The sequence below is a fragment of the Bombina bombina genome, chromosome 11 (genome assembly GCF_027579735.1).
Source record: "Bombina bombina isolate aBomBom1 chromosome 11, aBomBom1.pri, whole genome shotgun sequence".
In the NCBI taxonomy this organism is placed as follows: Eukaryota; Metazoa; Chordata; class Amphibia; order Anura; family Bombinatoridae; genus Bombina; species Bombina bombina.
Window position 1 is genome coordinate 28,924,319 of NC_069509.1, and position 22,831 is coordinate 28,947,149.

At 44.7% G+C, this 22,831-nt stretch overlaps 1 protein-coding gene across 2 annotated transcripts in view; it reads left to right on the forward strand.

Moving 5' to 3' along the window:
- The first annotated feature begins 7,296 nt into the window (after positions 1 to 7,296).
- The window catches only part of LOC128642502 (RING finger protein 112), a 51,518-nt gene continuing 35,983 nt past the window's right edge, over positions 7,297 to 22,831 (forward strand). The window contains exons 1-7 of one of the 2 annotated variants that reach the window (XM_053695282.1): positions 7,297 to 7,321; positions 9,384 to 9,476; positions 18,534 to 18,813; positions 21,190 to 21,387; positions 21,937 to 22,074; positions 22,234 to 22,338; positions 22,418 to 22,468. In XM_053695282.1, coding sequence (XP_053551257.1) covers positions 18,541 to 18,813; positions 21,190 to 21,387; positions 21,937 to 22,074; positions 22,234 to 22,338; positions 22,418 to 22,468 — 765 coding nt within the window. In that variant the 5' untranslated portion in view covers positions 7,297 to 7,321; positions 9,384 to 9,476; positions 18,534 to 18,540. The remainder of the gene's footprint in view (positions 7,322 to 9,383; positions 9,477 to 18,533; positions 18,814 to 21,189; positions 21,388 to 21,936; positions 22,075 to 22,233; positions 22,339 to 22,417; positions 22,469 to 22,831) is intronic. The other variant, XM_053695281.1, reaches the window with a different exon arrangement.

The window sequence follows — 22,831 nt, forward strand, 5'->3', positions numbered from 1 at the left end:
CACAGTTTGCAAGGTACAATACCTCGTTTGCATTATAACATTTTGCTGAATTTCTCCATTATGTGATTCAATCTATTTACCTTGGATAAGACTTATTTGCTGTGTATTCAATTTCTTCTTAATTACGCATTCAATTATATTTACTCCTTACTTATTCATTTGGAAAGTTTCACCTATTCCTTTAACCTCTTATATTTTACAAGCCTGTTTATTCTAAGATTTATTATGATATTGTTCCTAATATTGCAGATTATACTATAGTGCGTATTTTATGCAGGGAATAATTAATCTTAGATTAACTGCACATATATCTATATGGGTTTACCTAGTAATAGTATTCTCATTTGATACTGTGCTACAAACTTATAACACATTCATCCATACTAAGCAGGCTTGATTCTTACAGCAATACAGCTGTAACACTTATTTTCTTCTGAGCAATACGTATAACGGTAACAAAGTATTTCCTTGTAAGGTTTATTTCTAGACCAGGTACCATTTAGTAGCCTCCTTTGTACAGTTTCTAGTGTCTAGTCAAGTCTCGAGTGTCATCTCCAGATCACACTACGGATAATCATTGTCACTCTGTAAAAGGAATCACAGATGAAATTGGGTTGTAGGTGTAATATATATATAACACCACAATCTGGCATTTTGTTTATTACAAACTAATATAATTTAATTCTGAAAAAAATATTGAGGGAAGGAGTACCCCAGTAATACTCTTGAGAAACATGGGGGGTGTGCATTTATGGACTCCACATAAAAAAAGGCTGAACTTCAGACTTTTCCAGGGTTGTTCTTTTTTTGCTAGTCCTGCCTTTGAGAGAGTGCATGAGACAAACAAGAGGCAGATTTAAACTTTCAGAAGAGAGACTGCCAGGGACAGAAAGACATGCATATTAGAAGACAGACTGCTAAATGAGAGAGTGCAACAGACACGCAATGAAAGATATGAGATGTTTAATAGACCACCAGCAGCAAGAAACATGCAGAGTTAATAAGTAACACTGACAATATTTGCTGGAAAACTGACACAAGTGACCTGTTTTACACTATAAAAAGGGGTATAAAGTATTATTATTCTGAGGGTATCTTACACAATACATTATACAATGAATTCACCTAAGGGTGAAACTTTCTATACCTTACCTGCTATGTGATGCAATACCCTTAACCCAATAACCCCAATAAACAGACGGACACCAGTTATGGGGGAAAAAACACCTTCCCCGTCCAGGGACAAGGGTTGCATTTATTAAAGATTAACTTAATACTAAAATTTAAACAACTTAGTAATAATAACTTAGCGTTGGCTGGCAAGAACATCCCTGTCCTACAAATCCTAAGAAAGGGGTGTGACCGCCCTAAAGGAATGGGGGGCGCCCCCCATTCTGACAGCCTGGAGGGCTTTTTTAGGAGGGATCGTGCAGGGAGCCACCAAGCATCAGCCCTTGCAGCTGACGTTGAATGTGCTTGTCTGTCCCCCTCCTCTTTTCACCCCGCCAGGCTGCCCCAACCGGAAATTTGTCACACCCCTGCTGCCGCCGCAACAGGAAACATGACACCATGTTCCTACCTAACTGGAGTTGAGGGACCCCCGAACTCCTAAGACAACGGTTCCTCGGCCAAAAGACTGTTCGTTCCGAAGGGGGGTCCCTAAGAGCAAAATACAGCACTTTGGGCTTACTAAGATCCAAATGATTATTCAGCCCCCAGCCAAAGTAATACTATTGCCGGCATCTCCGCAGACCATAGTCCACTGGAACAGAGCATCTGTAACTTGTGAGGGGAGACAAGAAACCGGTAGTGACCCTACTTCCTGTTGGGAAATACAACAGCATGTACTATACCACATGTATGAACAACATTGATGCTGTAGATGGCGCTGTTCAGTTTAGATTGCTGATTGTTTATATCTGTGATCTTGTTCATTCTTTTATACAGGAAGGAAGTTGTTTTTTTAATCTCTATTGTGTTTTTTCTCCTCTGTGTGTGCTGACTATAGTTTTACAAGTCCTTTGGTATGTTCCAAATATTGCTGATGCATCTGTACAAGTAAAGCCTAATGCAGTTTTCTTTAAAAGCTTCCAGTGTCTTTTTGATACATACACCAACAGGTTATGGGCCCAGACACTGAAGAAAAAGAAACTACAAGTCAGTAAGTGTTGCATCTATGATCCAAGCAAATACTGTGTGAGGAAACAAGAGCTGCATCCAAATTACTGAAAGATGGCAAGTGGTTCAGATGTGAAATATGCAATAGCGAAATTAAATAATACCAACTACCAGCTGTGGAAGTTTAAGCTTGAAATGCTGTTATCCAAAGATGATTTATGGGAGGTGCTGGATACAAACAGACCCACTGATAATCCAGGGGAATGGGACAAGAAAAACAGACAAGCAAAAGCAGTTATAAGCCTGTTAGTGGAGGATGATCAACTCATTCACATAAGAAAAGAAAACACAGCTAAAGGTATGTGGACTGCACTACAAAAACTGCATGAGCGTTCAAACTTAAATAGTAAACTATATTTGCTGCGCAAACTATATAAGATGAGGCTGGAAAAAGGCCAGGAAATGTGTGAACATGTGAATGCTATGCTAGAGATTGTGGAACAGCTATGTGCAATTGGAGAAGAAATTAAAGACAATCATATAGTAGCATTGTTACTATGCAGCCTTCCAGAGTCATATAGTGCCCTTATCAATGCTCTAGAAACCAGACCTGAACAAGAACTAACACTAGAATATGCTAAGGTAAAACTAATTGATGAATATAATAGAAGAAAGGAAAACATGCATAGTGAAGAAAATGAGAGATCAGAGGTAGCTCTGAAGGCGCAAGAAGGCACAAAACAAAACAGAGAAACCAGAGTGTGTTTTCGCTGCAAAAAGGTCGGTCACCTGAAAAAGAACTGCTCAATCTGGAAAGCTGAGCAGCGAAGGTTAGAACCACCTACAAGAGAGAGAGCTAAGGCAGCCACAAAGCAAACTGCAGCTGCATCATGGAGCGGCAGCTTTAAAGTGACTCAGAATAGTACACCACACGGATGGTGCATTGACTCAGGGGCAACTAGTCACATGACAAGTGACGAGACATTCTTCACAGAAATTGATTTCAATACTAAAGCTAAAGTCTTCCTAGCAAATGGGAAAAGTATTACAGCTGAAGGTAATGGTCAAGGGTTCCTGACTTGCATCACACCATCAGGAGGTAAGCAAAGCATTCTAGTAAAGAATGTTCTGTACGTCCCAAGTTTAGAAGGAAGCCTCCTATCAGTGAAAACTCTTGCTAACAATGGACTCACAGTTCAGTTCCAAGGCAATGAATGCACAATTCGAAACAGGAAACAAATCCTAGCAAAAGGAAGATTGAACGAACACCTGTACAAACTTATCACTGAAAGGAAGCAAGCCAAAACAGCCATTCATAATCCACACAACAAATGTATCCACCTGTGGCACAGGCGATTAGGGCATCGAAACCCAGAGGCCATAAAGGAACTTGCAAAGGAAGGTTTATCAGAAGACATGATAATTTTGCCTTGTGACATGCTCATGAAGTGCACATGTTGTATCAAAGCAAAGGCCACACGTACCCCACTTCCACAAGCCAGTCAAAGAAAAACCACTCACCCCATGGAACTCATACACAGTGATGTGTGTGGACCAATGAAAACCCCCACACCCGGCGGGAACAGATATTTACTGACTTTCATTGACGATTATTCCAGGTACACAACAACATATCTGATGAAGCACAAAAGTGAGACATCAGAGAAACTTCAAGAATTTATAGCTACATTCAGCAATAAATTTCAACGGAAACCAGGAACAATACGTACCGACAACGGAGGGGAATATATGAGTAAGGAAGTGGAGTCATACATGAAGAAACAAGGCATTATACACCAAACGACTGTACCATACACTCCTGAGCAAAATGGTGTTGCAGAAAGGAAAAATCGCACCCTCATAGAAATGGCAAGATGCATGCTTTCAGACGCCAATTTACCTAACCAGTACTGGGGTGAAGCAATAATGACTGCAACATACTTACAGAACAGGCTACCATCAAAAACTATTGAAAGCACCCCATATGAAATGTGGAATGGATCAAAACCTAGTATGGGACATATTAGAGTGTTTGGATGTAAAGCATATGCCCATGTTCCAAGTGAGAAACGCTCCAAATTAGAGAACACAGCCATAGAAGGCATTCTTATGGGCTACAGTGAACAAAGTAAAGGCTATAGAATTCTTCATCCAAAGACCAACAAGATCACAATAAGCCGCAGTGTTTATTTTGATGAAAGTCAAACATCAGAAAAAATGTCCCTCGAAAGCCATAAAGAGAACCTCTCCACTGAATCAGCAAGAGATGCTGACCAAAGTGAAGCTGTACAGGAGACAGAGCAAGAAGTGGAGCTCACAATAGAAAAAACAGCTACTTACAAACCAATAGAACCCACTGAACAACCAGAAATCAGAAAATCAACTCGGGTGACGAAAGGTATACCACCCCGCAAGCTGTCATACATCGCTAAGACACATGAAACACTCGAACCAACATCCTGGGAAGAAAAATTGAAAAAAAGGGAAGCCAACCAATGGAGAAAAGCAGCCGAAGAAGAAATAAAATCACTTCAGGAAAACAAAACCTGGACACTCACTGAGCTCCCCCCCGGTCGCAAAGCTATAGGAAGCAAATGGACTTTTAAAGTAAAATACGATGCAGAAGGAAATATCCACAGATACAAGGCAAGATTAGTTGCAAAGGGATATTCACAGAAATTTGGAGAAGATTATGATGAAACTTTTGCTCCAGTTGTAAAACACTCCACCATCAGAGCGCTCCTTAGCATTGCAGCCGGAAAGGGAATGCAAGTGAGGCACCTGGACGTCAAAACTGCTTTCCTATATGGAGACATCAAAGAGGATCTCTACATGGAACAGCCACCTGGATTTGAGAGGGAACCGAACCTTGTATGCAAACTTCAAAAGAGCATCTATGGACTAAAGCAAGCTGCGAGAATGTGGAATGAAAAAGTGAATGAAGTACTCATGAAACAAGGATTCTCAAGAAGCAAAGCAGATCCATGTCTATATTCAAGGCATCAAGAAAACAAATGGATATACATCCTAATTTATGTTGATGACATAACTTGTTTTGAACAAGAAGGGGACTGTGACCAAATAGTTCATATATTAAACCAGAACTTTGAGATTAAAGAACTAGGGAACATCACTTATTATTTAGGAATCCAAATAGAAAGGGAAGAGGATGGAAGCTATCTTCTTAACCAAAGTCAGAAAATTACAGAAATATTAGAGCAATTTCACATGCAAGATGCAAAAGAGGTGAAAACACCTATGGAACCAGATTACCTGAAAAACAACGGAATAGAAAACTTGTTACCCAATAACGACAATTACCGCAGGGCAATTGGAAAATTGCTATACATTGCCACCGTGACAAGACCAGACATTGCCGCAGCAATAGGTATACTCTGTAGAAAAGTTGCGACACCATGTCAACGCGACTGGAATGCAGTAAAGAGGGTGATACAGTACCTAAAAGGAACAATTCGGATGAAACTGCGACTGCCAGCAACATCAAACCCAAAACTAATTGGATATGTTGATGCTGATTGGGCCGGAGATACCACTGACCGCAAATCTACAAGTGGTTACATCTTCCAGTATGGAGAAGGAACAATAAGTTGGTCCAGTCGAAAACAAGCGACTGTTGCACTCTCTTCAACGGAAGCAGAATATATAGCAGCAGCACATGCATGTCAAGAAGCAATTTGGATTTGTCAACTTTTTCAAGACATGGGACTGGATGTGTCTAAACCCATACCAATTCTTGAAGACAACCAAGGGTGTATAAAGTTGACACAATCAGAAAGAGTGAATCCTCGAACCAAGCACATTGATGTAAAATATCATTTACTCAGGGACATGCAAGAACAAGGTATTATTGACATTCAATACTGCCCATCGGAAGAGATGACTGCAGACGCACTCACAAAGCCGTTGCCAAAGGAACGGCATTGTTTTCTTCAAAAGAAACTGAATGTTGTGTAATTATGTACATGCCGTTGAGAAGGGGTGTTGGGAAATACAACAGCATGTACTATACCACATGTATGAACAACATTGATGCTGTAGATGGCGCTGTTCAGTTTAGATTGCTGATTGTTTATATCTGTGATCTTGTTCATTCTTTTATACAGGAAGGAAGTTGTTTTTTTAATCTCTATTGTGTTTTTCCTCCTCTGTGTGTGCTGACTATAGTTTTACAAGTCCTTTGGTATGTTCCAAATATTGCTGATGCATCTGTACAAGTAAAGCCTAATGCAGTTTTCTTTAAAAGCTTCCACTGTCTTTTTGATACATACACCAACACTTCCTGCCTGCAGACACTAATATAGGCTCTGCAACATCTCCCTCTAGCTGTCAGACCAGCTAAGACACAGCAATACACCTAGCAATCAAGCCAAAAGTTAACCCTTACGTTGCTGCGCGCTTAAACAGCTCTCCACTTTCCATATAAATTACTACCAATATTAAACAGTCTGAGAAGAGACAAGACAGACATATGTCATGTGACTTAGCTGCAAGCAGCTGAAAGCTTTTTGCTGTGCATATTAGCTCACAATACCATTCATATAAAATTACAAACCTATAAGTGAATATATTTGGTAGATAAATTGTATATGGTAAACTAGGATCACATATCTCCAGAAAACTGGACTGCCGTCCCTTTAAAAGTAGTAAGAGAATTATACGTGCTCCACATTTTACTCTAGAAATATAGAACAAGCTAAAAACAAACAATAGTTCATAAGAATAGGGCAAGTCTTATAACAGTGCACATTTTATTCTTTATAATCTGAAATATTTTAGCAGTGACCGTTGTGACATTACGTAGCTAAGAGGGAACAAGTGAACACATCATACCTAGGGACAGGACTTCCTCTAACATTCAACAGCACAAAGTATTATTTCAGCTCCTTGTAAATCTCTCCTCAGCACTGATTGGATGAGACATAAGCACACCTGCTGCTAATCATACAGCATAAGGCAATTCCTGCTCACAGGCCCTTGTTCCTAATGGGACTCCTTCCATCTGGGCAGCCTGCCTTGTTTGTTTTCAGTGCGGCCTTGAATACACGTGTGTTTGGTAATCTGACATTAGTTTTAATGGGGGGAGGAGGGTTTGGTTGCTGCATCTAAGAGTTTTTTTCCCCTTTTTGTAAAACAGTTATTGTCCAATTTTATACATGCTGGGAGGACACGTCACTACTCATCAGTAAGTTTTGTTTATCAGTTGTCTCTCAGTATTGCTCAGACATGTTAGCTTTAGAATAAAAATAAACAATTTTAAAGAGACTTTAAAAAGCCCATGCTTTTGTGTAAGAATTGTGCATTGTACGACGCTCCCTAGAGAGACCAAAACAGCTAATTCTGTCATTTAGGTTTTCAAAATGATTTAACATGAGCCATATGGCATACACACTTATAGGCCAAGCAGTGAAAATGTCACCACTAATAAAACATAGTAGTATACAGGGCAGAGGAGAGTAAACAGAGTGGTATTAGTGGAACAGAATTTAACCCTATAACAACCATTATCTACTTGTACAGAGACAAGGATAAAAAATGTTTTAACTTTCTTTAAGTTAACCATTACAGTGATTTAATATGAAGGTTCATGTCTAACTGTACTGACTGTGTATGGCTTATGGTATCTCTATAGCCAGTTTGTGCTTATTGTTATGCTGTGGGATATTGCTGCCTACACAACCAGTCACTGTATAACGGCTATAGATAACCATATAAACCCACTGACTATATAAAAGATAACCATAGTACAAACCTGCTGACTGTATAATAGCTATAGATAACTATAGTACAAACCTGCTGACTGTATAATAGCTATAGATAACTATAGTACAAACCTGCTGACTGTATAATAGCTATAGATAACTATAGTACAAACCTGCTGACTGTATAACAGCTATAGGTAACCATAGTACAAACCTACTGACTGTATAACGGCTATAGATAACCATACAAACCTACTGACTGTATAACAGCTATAGATAACCATACAAACCTACTGACTGTATAACAGCTATAGATAACTATAGTACAAACCTACTGACTGTATAACAGCTATAGATAACTATAGTACAAACCTACTGACTGTATAATAGCTATAGATAACTATAGTACAAACCTGCTGACTGTATAACAGCTATAGGTAACCATAGTACAAACCTACTGACTGTATAACAGCTATAGATAACCATACAAACATACTGACTGTATAACAGCTATAGATAACCATACAAACCTACTGACTGTATAACAGCTATAGATAACCATACAAACCTACTGACTGTATAACAGCTATAGATAACCATACAAACCTACTGACTGTATAACAGCTATAGATAACCATACAAACCTACTAACTGTATAACAGCTATAGATAACCATACAAACCTACTGACTGTATAACAGCTATAGATAACTATAGTACAAACCTACTGACTGTATAACGGCTATAGATAACCATACAAACCTACTGACTGTATAACAGCTATAGATAACTATAGTACAAACCTACTGACTGTATAACGGCTATAGATAACCATAGCACAAACCTGCTGACTGTATAACAGCTATAGATAACCATACAAACCTACTGACTGTATAACGGCTATAGATAACCATAGCACAAACCTATTGACTGTATAACAGCTATAGATAACCATACAAACCTACTGACTGTATAACAGCTATAGATAACTATAGTACAAACCTGCTGACTGTATAACAGCTATAGATAACCATAGCACAAACCTGCTGACTGTATAACAGCTATAGATAACCATAGCACAAACCTACTGACTGTATAATAGCTATAGATAATTATACAAACCTACTGACTGTATAACAGCTATAGATAACCATAGTACAAACCTACTGACTGTATAATAGCTATAGATAACCATAGCACAAACCTACTGACTGTATAACAGCTATAGATAACCATAGTACAAACCTACTGACTGTATAACAGCTATAGATAACCATAGTACAAACCTACTGACTGTATAATAGCTATAGATAACCATAGCACAAACCTACTGACTGTATAACAGCTATAGATAACCATAGTACAAACCTGCTGACTGTATAACAGCTATAGATAACCATAGTACAAACCTACTGACTGTATAACAGCTATAGGTAACCATAGTACAAACATACTGACTGTATAACAGCTATAGATAACCATAGCACAAACCTGCTGACTGTAATTACATCATAAGACTAGTTTCGCTTTCATTTCTTCATTACAGCTGAAGTAGTCCCGGAAGAGTAGAAACTAGAAAGGTTAGAGAAATTGTAACACACTGAAGATAAGCAAAATCTACACCACAGTAAGTGCACAGGTAAAATATTGTAGGTGTGAGAGTGCATGGAGTGACTGGGTAATGTAAGAGAGAGAGGGAGGTGAGAGAGTGCAGGAAGGTATTGAGTAATGTGTGAGAGTGCAGTAAGGGACTGAGTAATGTGAGAGAGAGGGAGGTTTGAGAGTGCAGGGAGTCACTAATGTGAGAGGGAGATGTGAGAGATCCGGGAGTTACTAGGTAATGAGAGAGGGAGGTGTGGGTAATGTGAGATAGAATGAGATGTGAGAGTGCAGGGAGTAACTGGGTAATGGGAGGGAGGGAGTAACTGGGTAGGGATGGAGGTGTGAGAGTAGAGTAATGGGTAATGTGAGATAGAATGAGATGTGAGAGTGCAGGGAGTAACTGGGTAATGAGAGGGAGAGGGAGGTGTGAGAGTGCAGGGAGTAACTGGGTAATGAGAGGGAGGTGTGAGAGTGCAGGGAGTTACTGGGTAATGAGAGGGAGGTGTGAGTGCAGGGAGTTACTGGGTAATGAGAGGGAGGTGTGAGAGTGCAGGGAGTTACTGGGTAATGAGACTGAGGTGTGAGAGTGCAGGGAGTTACTGGGTAATGAGAGGGAGAGGGAGGTGTGAGAGTGCAGGGAGTTACTGGGTAATGAGAGAGGGAGGAAGGTGTGAGAGTAGAGTACTTGGTAATGTGAGAGAGTGAGACGTGAGAGTGCAGATGGTGGTGTGAGAGTGCAGGTAGTGGTGTGAGAGTGCAGGTAGTGACTGGGTAATGTGAGGGAGGTGTGAGTGCAGGGAGTAACTGGGTAATGTGAGGCAGATGTGAGTGCAGGTGGTGACTGGCTAATGTGAGGGAGGTGTGAGTGCAGGTGGTGACTGGGTAATGTGAGGGAGGTGTAAGTGCAGGTAGCGACTCTGTAATGTGAGGGAGGTGTGAGTGCAGGTAGTAACTGGGTAATGTGAGGGAGGTGTGAGTGCAGGTAGTAACTGGGTAATATGAGGGAGGTGTGAGTGCAGGTAGTGACTGGGTAATGTGAGGGAGGTGTGAGTGCAGGTAGTGACTGGGTAATATGAGGGAGGTGTGAGTGCAGGTAGTGACTGGGTAATATGAGGGAGGTGTGAGTGCAGGTAGTGACGGGGTAATGTGAGGGAGGTGTGAGTGCAGGTAGTAACTGGGTAATGTGAGGGAGGTGTGAGTGCAGGTAGTGACTGGGTAATATGAGGGAGGTGTGAGTGCAGGTAGTGACTGGGTAATGTGAGGGAGGTGTGAGTGCAGGTAGTGACTGGGTAATGTGAGGGAGGTGTAAGATACAGGGAGTAACTGGGTAATGTGAGGGAGGTGTGAGTGCAGGGAGTAACTGGGTAATGTGAGGGAGGTGTGAGTGCAGGGAGTAACTGGGTAATGTGAGGGAGGTGTGAGATGCAGGGAGTGACTGGGTAATATGAGGGAGGTGTGAGTGCAGGTAGTGACTGGGTAATGTGAGGGAGGTGTAAGATACAGGGAGTAACTGGGTAATGTGAGGGAGGTGTGAGTGCAGGGAGTAACTGGGTAATGTGAGGGAGGTGTGAGTGCAGGGAGTAACTGGGTAGTGAGGGAGGTGTGAGTGCAGGGAGTAACTGGGTAATGTGAGGGAGGTGTGAGTGCAGGGAGTAACTGGGTAATGTGAGGGAGGTGTGAGTGCAGGGAGTAACTGGGTAAAGTGAGGGAGGTGTGAGATGCAGGGAGTGACTGGGTAATGTGAGGGAGGTGTGAGTGCAGGGAGTGACTGGGTAATGTGAGGGAGGTGTGAGATGCAGGGAGTGACTGGGTAATGTGAGGGATATGTGAGTGCAGGGAGTGACTGGGTAATGTGAGGGATATGTGAGTGCAGGGAGTGACTGGGTAATGTGAGGGAGATGTGAGTGCAGGGAGTGACTGGGTAATGTGAGGGAGATGTGAGTGCAGGGAGTGACTGGGTAATGTGAGGGAGGTGTGAGATGCAGGGAGTGACTGGGTAATGTGAGGGAGGTGTGAGATGCAGGGAGTGACTGGGTAATGTGAGGGAGGTGTGAGATGCAGGGAGTGACTGGGTAATGTGAGGGAGGTGTGAGATGCAGGGAGTGACTGGGTAATGTGAGTGCAGGGAGTGAAGGGAGGTGTGAGTGCAGGTAGTGACTGGGTAATGTGTTGGAGGTGTGAGTGCATGGAGTGACTGGGTAATGTGAGTGCAGGGAGTGAAGGGAGGTGTGAGTGCAGGTAGTGACTGGGTAATGTGAGGGCGGTGTGAGTGCAGGTAATGGTGAGGGAGGTGTGATGGCAGATGGTGACTGGGTAATGTGAGGGAGGTGGGAGTGCAGGTGGTGACTGGGTAATGTGAGGGAGGTGCGAGTGCAGGTGGTGACTGGGTAATGTGAGGGAAGTGCGAGTGCAGGTGGTGACTGGGTAATGTGAGGGAGGTGTGAGTGCAGGTGGTGACTGGGTAATGTGAGGGAGGTGTGAGTGCAGATAGTTACTTGGTAATGTAAGGGAGGTGTGAGTGCAGGTAGTGACTGGGTAATGTGAGGGGGGTGCAGGTGGTGACTGGGTAATGTGAGGGGGGTGCAGGTGGTGACTGGGTAATGTGAGGGAGGTGTGAGTGCAGGTGGTGACTGGGTAATGTGAGGGAGGTGTGAGTGCAGGTGGTGACTCGGTAAAGTGAGGGAGGTGCGAGTGCAGGGAGTGACTGGGTAATGTGAGATAGAATGAGATGTGAGAGTGCAGGGAGTAACTGGGTAATGAGAGGGAGAGGGAGGTGTGAGAGTGCAGGGAGTAACTGGGTAATGAGAGGGAGGTGTGAGAGTGCAGGGAGTTACTGGGTAATGAGAGGGAGGTGTGAGTGCAGGGAGTTACTGGGTAATGAGAGGGAGGTGTGAGAGTGCAGGGAGTTACTGGGTAATGAGACTGAGGTGTGAGAGTGCAGGGAGTTACTGGGTAATGAGAGGGAGAGGGAGGTGTGAGAGTGCAGGGAGTTACTGGGTAATGAGAGAGGGAGGAAGGTGTGAGAGTAGAGTACTTGGTAATGTGAGAGAGTGAGACGTGAGAGTGCAGATGGTGGTGTGAGAGTGCAGGTAGTGGTGTGAGAGTGCAGGTAGTGACTGGGTAATGTGAGGGAGGTGTGAGTGCAGGGAGTAACTGGGTAATGTGAGGCAGGTGTGAGTGCAGGTGGTGACTGGCTAATGTGAGGGAGGTGTGAGTGCAGGTGGTGACTGGGTAATGTGAGGGAGGTGTAAGTGCAGGTAGCGACTCTGTAATGTGAGGGAGGTGTGAGTGCAGGTAGTAACTGGGTAATGTGAGGGAGGTGTGAGTGCAGGTAGTAACTGGGTAATATGAGGGAGGTGTGAGTGCAGGTAGTGACTGGGTAATGTGAGGGAGGTGTGAGTGCAGGTAGTGACTGGGTAATATGAGGGAGGTGTGAGTGCAGGTAGTGACTGGGTAATATGAGGGAGGTGTGAGTGCAGGTAGTGACGGGGTAATGTGAGGGAGGTGTGAGTGCAGGTAGTAACTGGGTAATGTGAGGGAGGTGTGAGTGCAGGTAGTGACTGGGTAATATGAGGGAGGTGTGAGTGCAGGTAGTGACTGGGTAATATGAGGGAGGTGTGAGTGCAGGTAGTGACTGGGTAATGTGAGGGAGGTGTAAGATACAGGGAGTAACTGGGTAATGTGAGGGAGGTGTGAGTGCAGGGAGTAACTGGGTAATGTGAGGGAGGTGTGAGTGCAGGGAGTAACTGGGTAATGTGAGGGAGGTGTGAGATGCAGGGAGTGACTGGGTAATATGAGGGAGGTGTGAGTGCAGGTAGTGACTGGGTAATGTGAGGGAGGTGTAAGATACAGGGAGTAACTGGGTAATGTGAGGGAGGTGTGAGTGCAGGGAGTAACTGGGTAATGTGAGGGAGGTGTGAGTGCAGGGAGTAACTGGGTAGTGAGGGAGGTGTGAGTGCAGGGAGTAACTGGGTAATGTGAGGGAGGTGTGAGTGCAGGGAGTAACTGGGTAATGTGAGGGAGGTGTGAGTGCAGGGAGTAACTGGGTAAAGTGAGGGAGGTGTGAGATGCAGGGAGTGACTGGGTAATGTGAGGGAGGTGTCAGTGCAGGGAGTGACTGGGTAATGTGAGGGAGGTGTGAGATGCAGGGAGTGACTGGGTAATGTGAGGGATATGTGAGTGCAGGGAGTGACTGGGTAATGTGAGGGATATGTGAGTGCAGGGAGTGACTGGGTAATGTGAGGGAGATGTGAGTGCAGGGAGTGACTGGGTAATGTGAGGGAGATGTGAGTGCAGGGAGTGACTGGGTAATGTGAGGGAGGTGTGAGATGCAGGGAGTGACTGGGTAATGTGAGGGAGGTGTGAGATGCAGGGAGTGACTGGGTAATGTGAGGGAGGTGTGAGATGCAGGGAGTGACTGGGTAATGTGAGGGAGGTGTGAGATGCAGGGAGTGACTGGGTAATGTGAGTGCAGGGAGTGAAGGGAGGTGTGAGTGCAGGTAGTGACTGGGTAATGTGAGGGAGGTGTGAGTGCATGGAGTGACTGGGTAATGTGAGTGCAGGGAGTGAAGGGAGGTGTGAGTGCAGGTAGTGACTGGGTAATGTGAGGGCGGTGTGAGTGCAGGTAATGGTGAGGGAGGTGTGATGGCAGATGGTGACTGGGTAATGTGAGGGAGGTGGGAGTGCAGGTGGTGACTGGGTAATGTGAGGGAGGTGCGAGTGCAGGTGGTGACTGGGTAATGTGAGGGAGGTGCGAGTGCAGGTGGTGACTGGGTAATGTGAGGGAGGTGTGAGTGCAGGTGGTGACTGGGTAATGTGAGGGAGGTGTGAGTGCAGATAGTTACTTGGTAATGTAAGGGAGGTGTGAGTGCAGGTAGTGACTGGGTAATGTGAGGGAGGTGCGGGTGCAGGTGGTGACTGGGTAATGTGAGGGGGGTGCAGGTGGTGACTGGGTAATGTGAGGGAGGTGTGAGTGCAGGTGGTGACTGGGTAATGTGAGGGAGGTGTGAGTGCAGGTGGTGACTCGGTAAAGTGAGGGAGGTGCGAGTGCAGGGAGTGACTGGGTAATGTGAGATAGAATGAGATGTGAGAGTGCAGGGAGTAACTGGGTAATGAGAGGGAGAGGGAGGTGTGAGAGTGCAGGGAGTAACTGGGTAATGAGAGGGAGGTGTGAGAGTGCAGGGAGTTACTGGGTAATGAAAGGGAGGTGTGAGTGCAGGGAGTTACTGGGTAATGAGAGGGAGGTGTGAGAGTGCAGGGAGTTACTGGGTAATGAGACTGAGGTGTGAGAGTGCAGGGAGTTACTGGGTAATGAGAGGGAGAGGGAGGTGTGAGAGTGCAGGGAGTTACTGGGTAATGAGAGGGAGGTGTGAGAGTGCAGGGAGTTACTGGGTAATGAAAGGGAGGTGTGAGTGCAGGGAGTTACTGGGTAATGAGAGGGAGGTGTGAGAGTGCAGGGAGTTACTGGGTAATGAGACTGAGGTGTGAGAGTGCAGGGAGTTACTGGGTAATGAGAGGGAGAGGGAGGTGTGAGAGTGCAGGGAGTTACTGGGTAATGAGAGAGGGAGGAAGGTGTGAGAGTAGAGTACTTGGTAATGTGAGAGAGTGAGACGTGAGAGTGCAGATGGTGGTGTGAGAGTGCAGGTAGTGGTGTGAGAGTGCAGGTAGTGACTGGGTAATGTGAGGGAGGTGTGAGTGCAGGGAGTAACTGGGTAATGTGAGGCAGGTGTGAGTGCAGGTGGTGACTGGCTAATGTGAGGGAGGTGTGAGTGCAGGTGGTGACTGGGTAATGTGAGGGAGGTGTAAGTGCAGGTAGCGACTCTGTAATGTGAGGGAGGTGTGAGTGCAGGTAGTAACTGGGTAATGTGAGGGAGGTGTGAGTGCAGGTAGTAACTGGGTAATATGAGGGAGGTGTGAGTGCAGGTAGTGACTGGGTAATGTGAGGGAGGTGTGAGTGCAGGTAGTGACTGGGTAATATGAGGGAGGTGTGAGTGCAGGTAGTGACTGGGTAATGTGAGGGAGGTGTAAGATACAGGGAGTAACTGGGTAATGTGAGGGAGGTGTGAGTGCAGGGAGTAACTGGGTAATGTGAGGGAGGTGTGAGTGCAGGGAGTAACTGGGTAATGTGAGGGAGGTGTGAGATGCAGGGAGTGACTGGGTAATATGAGGGAGGTGTGAGTGCAGGTAGTGACTGGGTAATGTGAGGGAGGTGTAAGATACAGGGAGTAACTGGGTAATGTGAGGGAGGTGTGAGTGCAGGGAGTAACTGGGTAATGTGAGGGAGGTGTGAGTGCAGGGAGTAACTGGGTAGTGAGGGAGGTGTGAGTGCAGGGAGTAACTGGGTAATGTGAGGGAGGTGTGAGTGCAGGGAGTAACTGGGTAATGTGAGGGAGGTGTGAGTGCAGGGAGTAACTGGGTAAAGTGAGGGAGGTGTGAGATGCAGGGAGTGACTGGGTAATGTGAGGGAGGTGTCAGTGCAGGGAGTGACTGGGTAATGTGAGGGAGGTGTAAGATACAGGGAGTAACTGGGTAATGTGAGGGAGGTGTGAGTGCAGGGAGTAACTGGGTAATGTGAGGGAGGTGTGAGTGCAGGGAGTAACTGGGTAATGTGAGGGAGGTGTGAGATGCAGGGAGTGACTGGGTAATATGAGGGAGGTGTGAGTGCAGGTAGTGACTGGGTAATGTGAGGGAGGTGTAAGATACAGGGAGTAACTGGGTAATGTGAGGGAGGTGTGAGTGCAGGGAGTAACTGGGTAATGTGAGGGAGGTGTGAGTGCAGGGAGTAACTGGGTAGTGAGGGAGGTGTGAGTGCAGGGAGTAACTGGGTAATGTGAGGGAGGTGTGAGTGCAGGGAGTAACTGGGTAATGTGAGGGAGGTGTGAGTGCAGGGAGTAACTGGGTAAAGTGAGGGAGGTGTGAGATGCAGGGAGTGACTGGGTAATGTGAGGGAGGTGTCAGTGCAGGGAGTGACTGGGTAATGTGAGGGAGGTGTGAGATGCAGGGAGTGACTGGGTAATGTGAGGGAGGTGTCAGTGCAGGGAGTGACTGGGTAATGTGAGGGAGGTGTGAGATGCAGGGAGTGACTGGGTAATGTGAGGGATATGTGTGTGCAGGGAGTGACTGGGTAATGTGAGGGATATGTGAGTGCAGGGAGTGACTGGGTAATGTGAGGGAGATGTGAGTGCAGGGAGTGACTGGGTAATGTGAGGGAGATGTGAGTGCAGGGAGTGACTGGGTAATGTGAGGGAGGTGTGAGATGCAGGGAGTGACTGGGTAATGTGAGGGAGGTGTGAGATGCAGGGAGTGACTGGGTAATGTGAGGGAGGTGTGAGATGCAGGGAGTGACTGGGTAATGTGAGGGAGGTGTGAGATGCAGGGAGTGACTGGGTAATGTGAGTGCAGGGAGTGAAGGGAGGTGTGAGTGCAGGTAGTGACTGGGTAATGTGAGGGAGGTGTGAGTGCATGGAGTGACTGGGTAATGTGAGTGCAGGGAGTGAAGGGAGGTGTGAGTGCAGGTAGTGACTGGGTAATGTGAGGGCGGTGTGAGTGCAGGTAATGGTGAGGGAGGTGTGATGGCAGATGGTGACTGGGTAATGTGAGGGAGGTGGGAGTGCAGGTGGTGACTGGGTAATGTGAGGGAGGTGCGAGTGCAGGTGGTGACTGGGTAATGTGAGGGAGGTGCGAGTGCAGGTGGTGACTGGGTAATGTGAGGGAGGTGTGAGTGCAGGTGGTGACTGGGTAATGTGAGGGAGGTGTGAGTGCAGATAGTTACTTGGTAATGTAAGGGAGGTGTGAGTGCAGGTAGTGACTGGGTAATGTGAGGGAGGTGCGGGTGCAGGTGGTGACTGGGTAATGTGAGGGGGGTGCAGGTGGTGACTGGGTAATGTGAGGGAGGTGTGAGTGCAGGTGGTGACTGGGTAATGTGAGGGAGGTGTGAGTGCAGGTGGTGACTCGGTAAAGTGAGGGAGGTGCGAGTGCAGGGAGTGACTGGGTAATGTGAGATAGAATGAGATGTGAGAGTGCAGGGAGTAACTGGGTAATGAGAGGGAGAGGGAGGTGTGAGAGTGCAGGGAGTAACTGGGTAATGAGAGGGAGGTGTGAGAGTGCAGGGAGTTACTGGGTAATGAGAGGGAGGTGCGAGTGCAGGGAGTGACTGGGTAATGTTAGAGAGAGGGAGGTGTGAGAGTGCAGATAGTGACTGGGTAATGAGGGAGGTGTGAGTTCAGGTGGTGACTCGGTAATGTGAGGGAGGTGTGAGTGCAGGTGGTGACTGGGTAATGTGAGGGAGGTGTGAGTGCAGGTGGTGACTCGGTAAAGTGAGGGAGGTGTGAGTGCAGGGAGTGACTGGGTAATGTTAGAGAGAGGGAGGTGTGAGAGTGCACTTAGTGACTGGGAAATGAGGGAGGTGTGAGTGCAGGAATTGACTGAGTAATGAGGGAGGTGTTAGAGTGAGTTACTGGCTAATATAAGGCGTGTGATAGCGCATGAAGTGACAAGCTAATGAGAAAATGTGTGAGAGTGCAGGAGTTAGTGACAAGTTTGAAAGAGGGAGTTGTGAGACTGTGGGTTGTGATTGGCTGCTGTGTAAGAGGGAGGAAGTTGGGAGAGTGTGGGTTGTGATTGGCTGTTTAAGAGGGAGGGAGTTGGGAATCCATGGGGAGTGATTGACTGCTGTGTAAGAGGGAGGGAGTTGTGAGACTGCAGGGATTGAGCAGCTGTTGTCAGTTAACAAAGAGATAATATAATCCTGTACATTCTATAGAAGAATGTATCATTGGTTCACTGGGTACTTGTGGGTATAAATAATTGATAGGGATAGTGAGTGTATTGCAGTTTATTTCACCAGCTGGGAAGGTGTTATTCTAAAATAAGGTGTCCTTAGGCAGTTGCTTACTCCTGCCCTGACTGCCCCTGAACCCATACAAGATATATTTTTAAGTTGAGTAATACAGCATTAACTTGGGCATCTTGGTGACCAAGGATATTTTCAAGGTCAGGCTCAGAAACTCTGATCAGTTTAGAATAGTACAGTACAAGACTGTTGGCCACCAACTAGATAGTCCTGAGTAAGTGTTTGACTTATATCTGTACACAGGGCCACTATGCCTCAAGGTGATGTAAGAAGATTTGAGAGATTGGAAGAGGAGGACATAACCTGCTGTGTGTGCGCCGGTGTGCTGTCTGATCCGGTGTCTATTGCCTGTGGGCACACTTTTTGCAAGCATTGTATCTCCTTCTACTGGCAAACATCTGGGGGCTCTCTCTGTCCAGAATGTAGGGCAACCTGCCCCAGAAATCAGCTCATACCTGTGCACAGGCTGAGGAGCCTGATAGAAAAAGTCCAGAACGTACTAAATGAAGATCAGGCCTGGAAGGTAATAAGTAGCAAAAGGTGGTTTGGAACAGTTAACAGCTCATGGTACTGAGTGCCTGAATGTGATTCCAAGCATTTACCTGAGCTTTAAAGGAACATGAAACCCAATTTGTTTTCTTTTATGATTGAGATAGAGCGTATGATGTTAAACAACTTTCCAATTTACTTCTTTTATTTAATTTGCTTTATTCTCTTATTATCCTTAGTTGAAAAGCATACCTAGGTAGATTCAGGAGCATCAATGCACTACTGGGAGCTGTACACATATGCATCTTCTAATTGACTCACCGGATTTGTTCAGCTAGTTCCCAGTAGTGCATTGCTGCTCTTTAAAAAAAATATATATATATATATATAATATATATATATATATATATATATATATATATATATATATATATATATATATATATATATATATATATATATATATATATATATATATATATATATATTGAATTAAAAAGTAATAAAGGCTCAAAGATATGAAGTCTCAATAGTTAGAAAAATAACAGGCAAAGGGTTTTAACATAGAGAGATATATGTACATACCTACATACCTACACATCTAAATATGTATATGTATGTATAGACACATAAGTGCATTAGAACGCTTTGCAGTCAAGTAGCTGAAAACATGAAAAAAATCATATGTATACAATAGTCACATTTAATAAAGTGTGTAATACAGTAATTACAATGTTCTTCACATATGGAAATATGTTCTAAGTATTTTATCTGAACCTATATATATAAAGGAATCCTATAATATAAAAGGCCAAGTGTGTTTGTCCAAAGCTGTCATGCGCAGTAGAGACAGCGCAAGGACAAACACAGCTGGCCTTCAACACACTGACCTGGCATCTTCTGGGGTCGGACGTGACGCGGGCGGGGGCTGGACGTGACGCGGGCCGCACGTGACGCGAGCAGGGGCCTGACGTGACGCGGGGGCCGGGCAGACAGGAGAGAGAGCGTTCAAAAGAGGGGGTTAGAGAGCAAAAGAGGAGATGATAGAGAGAGAGCAAAAGAGAGGGAGAGCAAAAAAAGGGGAGAGAGAGAGAGCACAAAATAGGTGAGATAGAGAGAGGGGAGATAGAGAGAGAGAGAGCAAAAGAGAGGGAGAACAAAAGAAAGGGTAGAGAGAGAGAGAGCAAAATAGGGGAGAGACATCAAAATAGAGGGGGTCTAGCAAACGAGAGGGGAGAGAGAGCAAAAGAGAGGGGGGGAGCGCAAAAGAGGGGAGAGAGTGGGGGAGAGAGAGCAAAAGAGGGGGGATAGAGAGAGAGAGCAAAAGAGGGGGTATAGACAGAGCAAAAGAGAGGGAGAGAAACAGCAAAAGAGAGGGGGGAGGGAGAGAGACGGCAAAAGAGAGGGGGGAGGGAGAGCAAAAGAAAGGGGAGAGATAGAAAGAGCAAAATAGGGGCGAGAGATAGCAAAAGAGAGGGGAGAGAGAGCAAAAGAGGGGAGAGAGAGGGGGGGAGAGAGAGCAAAAGAGATGGGGGAAGAGAGCAAAAGAAAGGGGGATGAGAGAGAGAGCAAATGAGGGGGGAGAGAGAGAGCAAATGAGGGGGGGAGAGAGAGAGAGCAAATGAGGGGGGGAGAGAGAGAGCAAATGAGGGGGGAGAGAGAGAGCAAAAGAAAGGGGGGAGAGAGCAAAAGAAAGGGGGGAGAGAGAGCAAAAGAGGGGGATAAAGAGAGCAAAATAGAGGGAGAGAGACAGCAAAAGAGAGGGGGAGCAAAAGAGAAGGAGGAAAAGAGGGGGGAGAAAGAGAGCAAAATAGAGAGGGGGGAGATAGAGAGGGGAGAGAGAGTAAAAGAGAGAGAGAGGAGAGAGAGCAAAAGATGGGGGGAAAGAGAGAGCAAAAGAGAGGGGGGGATAGAGAGAGCAAGGGGTGGAACCGCTGTACTGCAAAAAATGGCCCGTGTACACGGGCTTTAGGACTAGTAGATATATATTTTACCAGAAATTCATCAGATACACTGTATATAGAAATATTCAAGAATAAATGGAACCTATTATTATTATTATTATTAGTCATTTGTAGAGCGCCATCAGATTCCGCAGTGCTAACATATTCTTCTATGTAACATATTTCATGTTGAGTTTAGCACACTTGAATTAACGCAAGACTGTTGGTGTTAGTTTTTATTTTTGCAGTTCTTGTGCTCTTTCATCTGAGAGAATGTTACCATGCCTGCGAAATTCAAAGTTCATCTTTTTGATGCGTGTCTGGGTTTCACCTGCGCCATTTTTACTTTCAACTCATAATACAAGCACAACCCAACACACACAAAAAGCCTCCTTCTAGCGTTAACACGGGAGCGCTAAATAGTTTGTGTACCAAATACAATATGGCCTCTGGGTTTGTATTTTCAGGAGGCTCCAGGTCGTGCTGTTCAGCTGGTTTATGAAGATATAGATGGACATTTTAAGTTGGACGAAGATGCCGTAAAGAGCTGTTTTTCAGGCAATACCATCTCCAATTACTCAGTCTGCCTTATATCTGTGCTAGGCAAGAAACATCTAGGCAAATCCTTGCTCATGAACTATATTCTGAGAGCCCTACACTGCCAGGTGAGAATACTGCAGTATGAGCAGCATTATCCAAGCTCATTCATTGATGCTATTTAACAAGAGTTTCTAATGCAAACATTCTCTACTTAATTAGTGTTCCTTGGTAAACACACAGCAAAAGTCCCATTTAAAAGCCGAACCATACCAGGGTACCTGAGTAGGTCTCTTCACATGATTGGTGGAGACATGGGTATGTCACTCCTAATTGGCTGAGTGCTACTCAGGAGCTGTTTTTTTATATATATATATATATATATATATATATATATATATATATATATATATATATATATATATCTCACCTTTTCCTCAATATGCCAGTCTGAGGAAGAGCATTGTGTTCCCCGAAACGTCACTATTTGAATAAAGCTGAGTTTGAAAAGTCCACTGAGTGCGGATTCCGTTTGGTCTATATAGATATATATTATTCATTAAGCAGAGTGATGGTCCTGAGAAAACCGTATGGAACCAAAAAAAAGTTTGTATTAATTATTTTTAATTATTTGTAAGGACAGAAGTAAATGACAAAGTTTTTTTGTTGCCCTTTAGGAGAAGGGCCAACCACTGAGTTTGGGATTGGATGACGCCCCTCTGCATGGTTTTGGATGGAATTCTAGGAGTAACAATATAACCAGGGGTATATGGATCTGGAACAGACCTTTCATACTTGAAAACAAAGGAAAGAAGGTATGACTCATGAGTTTCATACACACAAAGGGTTAATAAGGAAGAGTCTGATGACCATGACAATCTCTAGGGCTTACAGGTTTACAGAGCTAATTAAAAAAATATTTTTAGACTGGGCAATGTCTGGGTGCATGATTATCTCTGTTTTTCTTTGCACAGGTTGCCGTCTTTGTCCTGGATACAGAGGGCTCTATGGATGCTGAAGGGGATAGAGAAAACTGTATTAAACTCTCCGCCTTGTCTGTAATGCTCAGCTCCTACATGGTAAACACCCAACACCAGCTATCATAGCCAGAAACCTAATTTCCTCTTGGCTACATAACGAAATGATTGTCTGTTTCAGATCTTCAATGTACATGCCAGACTGCAAACAGCAGAACTGGACTATCTTCAGGTAAATGGATTTCTCCAATAAAAAAAAAGTGTTTACTGGCCATACACACTGTTAGTTAAACTTAAATTGTTTTTCAAAAAAGGTAATCTAGGAAATTCCTGTCTGGAACCATGAACACTCTTTATAGATACATCTTGTTTTTCAATTTCCAAGAAGAATACATTACTTTCATACAGGTGTTGAGAGTCCACAATCTATTACTTTTTGGAATTACTCTTTTTGGAATTACTACACACTACTGATTGGAACAGCCAATAGAATGCAAGCTCAATCCTATTGGCTGATTGGATCAGCCAATAGGATTGAACTTCAATCCTTTTGACTGATTGCATCAGCCAATAGGATTTTTTCTACCTTAATTCC